This window comes from Camelina sativa, chromosome 11 (genome assembly GCF_000633955.1).
Source record: "Camelina sativa cultivar DH55 chromosome 11, Cs, whole genome shotgun sequence".
Classification (NCBI taxonomy): domain Eukaryota; kingdom Viridiplantae; phylum Streptophyta; class Magnoliopsida; order Brassicales; family Brassicaceae; genus Camelina; species Camelina sativa.
The window spans coordinates 1,876,209-1,882,309 of NC_025695.1; the positions used below are offsets into that span (position 1 = coordinate 1,876,209).

The 6,101-nt window shown below is 36.2% G+C and overlaps 2 protein-coding genes across 2 annotated transcripts; both read left to right on the plus strand.

The window, feature by feature from the left end:
• Positions 531 to 4,361, plus strand: LOC104721085 (protein DA1-related 1). The gene is made up of 13 exons (XM_010438993.2): positions 531 to 769; positions 869 to 954; positions 1,492 to 1,622; positions 1,725 to 1,830; positions 1,949 to 2,294; positions 2,438 to 2,558; positions 2,642 to 2,725; positions 2,836 to 2,955; positions 3,047 to 3,259; positions 3,348 to 3,410; positions 3,488 to 3,606; positions 3,705 to 3,763; positions 3,872 to 4,361. The coding sequence occupies exons 3-13, from the start codon at positions 1,512 to 1,514 to the stop codon at positions 4,195 to 4,197; spliced, it is 1,668 nt and encodes a 555-aa protein (XP_010437295.1). The 5' UTR covers positions 531 to 769; positions 869 to 954; positions 1,492 to 1,511; the 3' UTR covers positions 4,198 to 4,361.
• LOC104727541 (protein DA1-related 1-like) lies at positions 4,291 to 6,068 on the plus strand. The gene is made up of 7 exons (XM_010446639.1): positions 4,291 to 4,329; positions 4,475 to 4,594; positions 4,686 to 4,898; positions 4,987 to 5,049; positions 5,127 to 5,245; positions 5,344 to 5,402; positions 5,511 to 6,068. The coding sequence occupies exons 1-7, from the start codon at positions 4,291 to 4,293 to the stop codon at positions 5,834 to 5,836; spliced, it is 939 nt and encodes a 312-aa protein (XP_010444941.1). The 3' UTR covers positions 5,837 to 6,068.

Genomic DNA, 6,101 nt, shown 5'->3' on the forward strand with positions numbered 1-6,101 from the left:
ATTTTGATAAATTGCGGTGGCATAGTAAAAATTTGGCACCTAAACAACTAATTGATTGGGTGTAAGCACGTTTTTTTTTTTTTCCCACATATATGATTCTTGATTGAACCTACCGGGGAATCTCTTTGATTGACCCTTATAACGAAATTATAAATCACAATTATTCACAACCACAAGGAGACTGCAATGTATACAAATTCATTAATCTATTATTTTAGCTGAAATTATCCATATATATATATATATAATATTATTTGTCTATTTTCATTTGGTCGTACTTGAATGTAATAATAATGCATTAGGTTGAGCTAAACAAAATTATTAGATGACCTTTACCTACTAAAACAATCTTCAAGTTGTGTAAATTAGAGGGAGAGTCAAAGATTGTGTGTGTCACTCACTAGTGGTAATTGCTTGTAAACATCAACTCTTAAATTTTTTTTTTCAGACATTTTGATTTCTAAGTTTTTTTCTTCCGCAAAATAATGTGATTAATTGTTTTTTTTTTGTATACAAGTGCCCCACTTGCTTGACCTTCCCAACAAAAAAAAAAAACGTAATTTGTAACCATTCCCATTCCCATTCCCATCATCTTCTCCATAAAGTTGTTACCTTTAAGTGTGTTCTAATGGAGATTCATTCTCTTCTACTCATATAGGAGTATTTTTTCTTCTTCTTCTCTCTCTCACTCTATCTTGTTTCATTTATTAAGCTTTCTTCTTACACGCTTTTTAAGATAATTAACAGTCACGGGTCCTTAAAATAAAAGGTAAAGTGTTTTGCTTCGAATTCAAGTGTTCTCTTTCTCTCTCTCTATTTCTCCTCTGTTTTTTTTGCTGTCAATTACTAATAAAGTTCGGATTTTTAGGGTGATCGAGAGAAGTTGAAGAATCATGACTATTGTGTTTCGTTTTTGATCCAAAGGGTCATCTAATTTTGCCATTTTTGTTCCAGGTAACTTTCGATTTCTCTATAACTCTCTGTTTATGACTTGTCTACTTAGATTCTTTTTTCTGTAACAGTAATAGACTTAAAGAGTCTGTCTTTAGAAGCTTCATAAAGATTCAATATTTTTTTTTCTCCTGGTGGGTATTTAGAATGTATCTTACTTTGTTATGAGCTTCAACAAAATTTGTTAGCTTAGGTTGATTGGAAAATTTGGATGAGAGAACGATAGCTTAATTCTATCTTCTTTGTAATCTGGAAATTATAAAAATATATGTGTCTTGGGATTGTTTGTAATAAGCTCCTTACTTTGGTTCCTTATTTTGAATTCAATATTTATTATTTGGTAACCATTTTTATCTGATTCAATCAATCACTATAATACCTTTCTTTAATTGCTCTCTGTTTCGTTTGCTTACTTCTTATGTCTTTGCATATTCTTGAACTGTCTTAATGCTTGACTAAAGAGGAAAAAAAGATAGGATTTGAAATCTATGGAGTTCCTTCCCTTATTCGGATACCTTGAAACAGTGTTCCTCTTTGCAGGTAACGCATTGTTGTTGCCAATGGGGTGGCTAACTAAAATCCTTAAGGGTTCTAGCCATAAATTCTCAGATGGACAATGTAACGGAAGATATAGAGAGGATAGAAACTTGGACCGTCCTCGTTATTCGGCGGTAAAGGAAATGTTTTTTTCTTTTTTCTTTCTTCATGATTTCGTATTTGGAGTGTTATCGAACAAGTGAAGATAAAAAGGTTTTCTTGGAATTCTGATTCAGGATGGATCTGATTTTGACAAAGAAGAAATTGAATGTGCTATTGCACTCTCTCTTTCTGAACAAGATCATGTCATTCCACAAGATGACAAAGGAAAGAAAATAATTGGTAAGGTTGTTTAATCGTGGTTGGTATGCATAGAGAGAGAAACAACACAGGAAGAGAAGAATGAAAGTTGTATGAAACTGTAGCTTGCTAAGCTGTTTTCTTAATTTCTTATTTGTAGAATACAAATCTGAAACCGAAGAAGATGAAGATGACGATGAGGATGAAGATGAAGAATACATGAGAGCTCAGCTAGAAGCAGCAGAAGAAGAGGAAAGACGGGTAGCTCAAGCTCAAATCGAGGAAGAGGAGAAAAGGAGAGCTGAAGTTCAACTAGAAGAAACAGAGAAACAATTAGCAAAAGCTCGATTAGAAGAGGAAGAAACGAGGCGTGCTAAAGCTCAACTGGAGGAAGACGAGCAACTTGCTAAGGCCATTCAAGAAAGTATGAATGTTGGATCTCCTCCTCGATATGATCCAGGAAGTATATTTCAACCATATCCCTTCCTCATGCCATCTAATCACAGGTAAATGGTTCAAAAGTACATTAATATCCATTTCTTAGATTCAGAGACACTTTCATGACATCCTCTAGGTAGATGACTCATAATCACATATGCTGATATGCTGCAATGAGTAATTTTTTGTTTCTTTGTTAATCTTCTTGGAGGATATGCGCCGGTTGCCAAGCTGAGATTGGACATGGAAGGTTTCTGAGTTGCATGGGTGGCGTTTGGCATCCTGAATGTTTCTGCTGCCATGCATGTGATAAGCCCATCATAGATTATGAGGTCCTAATACATTTCGTTTCTGAGTATTATCACATTGTTCTTGAATGGAGTGAAGCTTAACCAGTTAGAGCGTTGTTTTACAGTTCTCAATGTCAGGAAATCGGCCTTATCACAAATTATGTTACAAGGAGCAGCATCATCCTAAATGTGATGTTTGTCATAACTTTGTGAGTGATTTCGAACTTTTATAAATCTCTATATTTCAGTTAAAGTTTACATAAAATTTGTTCCAGGTTATACAAAACTTAATGTGTATGCTTAATTTTAACGCCTCTAGATTCCGACAAATCCAGCTGGTCTTATTGAGTATAGGGCACACCCCTTCTGGATGCAAAAGTATTGTCCTTCACATGAGCGTGATGGAACTCCTCGGTGTTGCAGTTGTGAGCGAATGGAGGTCAGTTGTTCGTTATATATCTGTTCTACTAATAGGAAAGAAGATGTTTCTAAAATTAGATGTTGTTCCATCTTTTTGCTCATGGTTTCAGCCGAAAGATACAAAATATCTCATTCTTGACGATGGTCGAAAATTGTGTCTTGAATGTCTCGACTCAGCCATTATGGACACTCATGAATGCCAACCACTGTACATTGATATACGTGAATTTTATGAAGGCTTACACATGAAAGTGGAACAGCAAATTCCTATGCTCTTGGTCGAGAGATCAGCTCTAAACGAAGCTATGGAGGGAGAGAAACACGTAAAACTGCTATTTAGTGATACTAAGTTGTTTATACTGTCTTTCTTTCTTGCTCATTCATACCTACTTTTATATAATATTGCTGCAGGGACATCATCATTTACCTGAAACTAGAGGACTTTGTTTGTCTGAAGAACAAACTGTGACCACGGTATTCACTCCTCCAGTTAAGCAGTATCATCTTATTTTATTTCTTTCCATCACAAATTGTGTTTTTTTTTCATATAGGTGTTAAGGAGACCAAGAATTGGGGCAGGCTACAAGTTAATAGACATGATCACGGAGCCTTGCAGGCTGATACGCCGCTGTGAAGTCACTGCAATTCTAATTTTATACGGACTTCCTCGGTAAACAAAAAAAAAAGCACTTCTCAACTCACCCTTAAACCAAACTTTTTCTTTATGAGATATCTTAAATTTTGTATTGCACTTGTACTGTTGTACAGTTTATTAACTGGGTCAATCCTTGCTCATGAGATGATGCATGCGTGGCTTCGACTAAATGGTAATTTGAATTACTCTCCCTTCTCATTATGGTCAGCACTTGAACCTAGGGAAATATCTATTAATGATTGGTCTTTGCTGTTTTGTGGCTCTGTATATGCATGAGTAGGGTATCCAAATCTTAGACCAGAAGTGGAAGAAGGTATATGTCAGGTTTTAGCTCACATGTGGTTGGACTCTGAGACTTACGCTGGCTCTACATTAGTAGACATCGCATCTTCCTCTTCTTCAACATCATCCGCTGTGATTGCATCATCCAAGAAAGGTGAGAGGTCTGAGTTTGAGAAGAAACTTGGTGAGTTTTTCAAGCACCAAATCGAGTCAGATTCTTCATCGGCATATGGGGATGGGTTCAGGCAAGGTAACGCGGCAGTTCTTAAGCATGGTCTGAGGCGAACCCTCGACCATATACGCTTGACGGGTACATTTCCTTAAAGGGGATATATAAACTTTAAAGAGAGAAGAAGAAAGCAGCTCTGTTTTAGTTTTTTTACTTCTTAGAGTATACTGAAAAGAAAAAGAAGCAAAATGTATAGGTTTCAATACACACAATTTAAGAGTCACAAAGTTTCCACTCTTTAAAGTAAAAATTACCTACATATTATGGCTAAGANGAACTTTTATAAATCTCTATATTTCAGTTAAAGTTTACATAAAATTTGTTCCAGGTTATACAAAACTTAATGTGTATGCTTAATTTTAACGCCTCTAGATTCCGACAAATCCAGCTGGTCTTATTGAGTATAGGGCACACCCCTTCTGGATGCAAAAGTATTGTCCTTCACATGAGCGTGATGGAACTCCTCGGTGTTGCAGTTGTGAGCGAATGGAGGTCAGTTGTTCGTTATATATCTGTTCTACTAATAGGAAAGAAGATGTTTCTAAAATTAGATGTTGTTCCATCTTTTTGCTCATGGTTTCAGCCGAAAGATACAAAATATCTCATTCTTGACGATGGTCGAAAATTGTGTCTTGAATGTCTCGACTCAGCCATTATGGACACTCATGAATGCCAACCACTGTACATTGATATACGTGAATTTTATGAAGGCTTACACATGAAAGTGGAACAGCAAATTCCTATGCTCTTGGTCGAGAGATCAGCTCTAAACGAAGCTATGGAGGGAGAGAAACACGTAAAACTGCTATTTAGTGATACTAAGTTGTTTATACTGTCTTTCTTTCTTGCTCATTCATACCTACTTTTATATAATATTGCTGCAGGGACATCATCATTTACCTGAAACTAGAGGACTTTGTTTGTCTGAAGAACAAACTGTGACCACGGTATTCACTCCTCCAGTTAAGCAGTATCATCTTATTTTATTTCTTTCCATCACAAATTGTGTTTTTTTTTCATATAGGTGTTAAGGAGACCAAGAATTGGGGCAGGCTACAAGTTAATAGACATGATCACGGAGCCTTGCAGGCTGATACGCCGCTGTGAAGTCACTGCAATTCTAATTTTATACGGACTTCCTCGGTAAACAAAAAAAAAAGCACTTCTCAACTCACCCTTAAACCAAACTTTTTCTTTATGAGATATCTTAAATTTTGTATTGCACTTGTACTGTTGTACAGTTTATTAACTGGGTCAATCCTTGCTCATGAGATGATGCATGCGTGGCTTCGACTAAATGGTAATTTGAATTACTCTCCCTTCTCATTATGGTCAGCACTTGAACCTAGGGAAATATCTATTAATGATTGGTCTTTGCTGTTTTGTGGCTCTGTATATGCATGAGTAGGGTATCCAAATCTTAGACCAGAAGTGGAAGAAGGTATATGTCAGGTTTTAGCTCACATGTGGTTGGACTCTGAGACTTACGCTGGCTCTACATTAGTAGACATCGCATCTTCCTCTTCTTCAACATCATCCGCTGTGATTGCATCATCCAAGAAAGGTGAGAGGTCTGAGTTTGAGAAGAAACTTGGTGAGTTTTTCAAGCACCAAATCGAGTCAGATTCTTCATCGGCATATGGGGATGGGTTCAGGCAAGGTAACGCGGCAGTTCTTAAGCATGGTCTGAGGCGAACCCTCGACCATATACGCTTGACGGGTACATTTCCTTAAAGGGGATATATAAACTTTAAAGAGAGAAGAAGAAAGCAGCTCTGTTTTAGTTTTTTTACTTCTTAGAGTATACTGAAAAGAAAAAGAAGCAAAATGTATAGGTTTCAATACACACAATTTAAGAGTCACAAAGTTTCCACTCTTTAAAGTAAAAATTACCTACATATTATGGCTAAGACTTCCATGAACTTTCGCATGGTTCCAAATTCTAAATAGGATGATCGTTGCACAATTCCTTTTTTTTTTTTTTTTTTTATTTTTTTTT

Bases quoted from the DNA above. Each gene is read 5' to 3' on its own strand.
- LOC104721085 (XM_010438993.2), top strand. From the start codon at position 1,512: ATGGGGTGGCTAACTAAAATCCTTAAGGGTTCTAGCCATAAATTCTCA. The intron at 1,623-1,724 runs GTAAAGGAAATG...ATTCTGATTCAG, and splicing joins ACCGTCCTCGTTATTCGGCG to GATGGATCTGATTTTGACAA. The intron at 3,607-3,704 runs GTAAACAAAAAA...ACTGTTGTACAG, and splicing joins ATTTTATACGGACTTCCTCG to TTTATTAACTGGGTCAATCC.
- LOC104727541 (XM_010446639.1), top strand. From the start codon at position 4,291: ATGTATAGGTTTCAATACACACAATTTAAGAGTCACAAA. The intron at 4,899-4,986 runs GTAAAACTGCTA...ATATTGCTGCAG, and splicing joins CTATGGAGGGAGAGAAACAC to GGACATCATCATTTACCTGA. The intron at 5,246-5,343 runs GTAAACAAAAAA...ACTGTTGTACAG, and splicing joins ATTTTATACGGACTTCCTCG to TTTATTAACTGGGTCAATCC.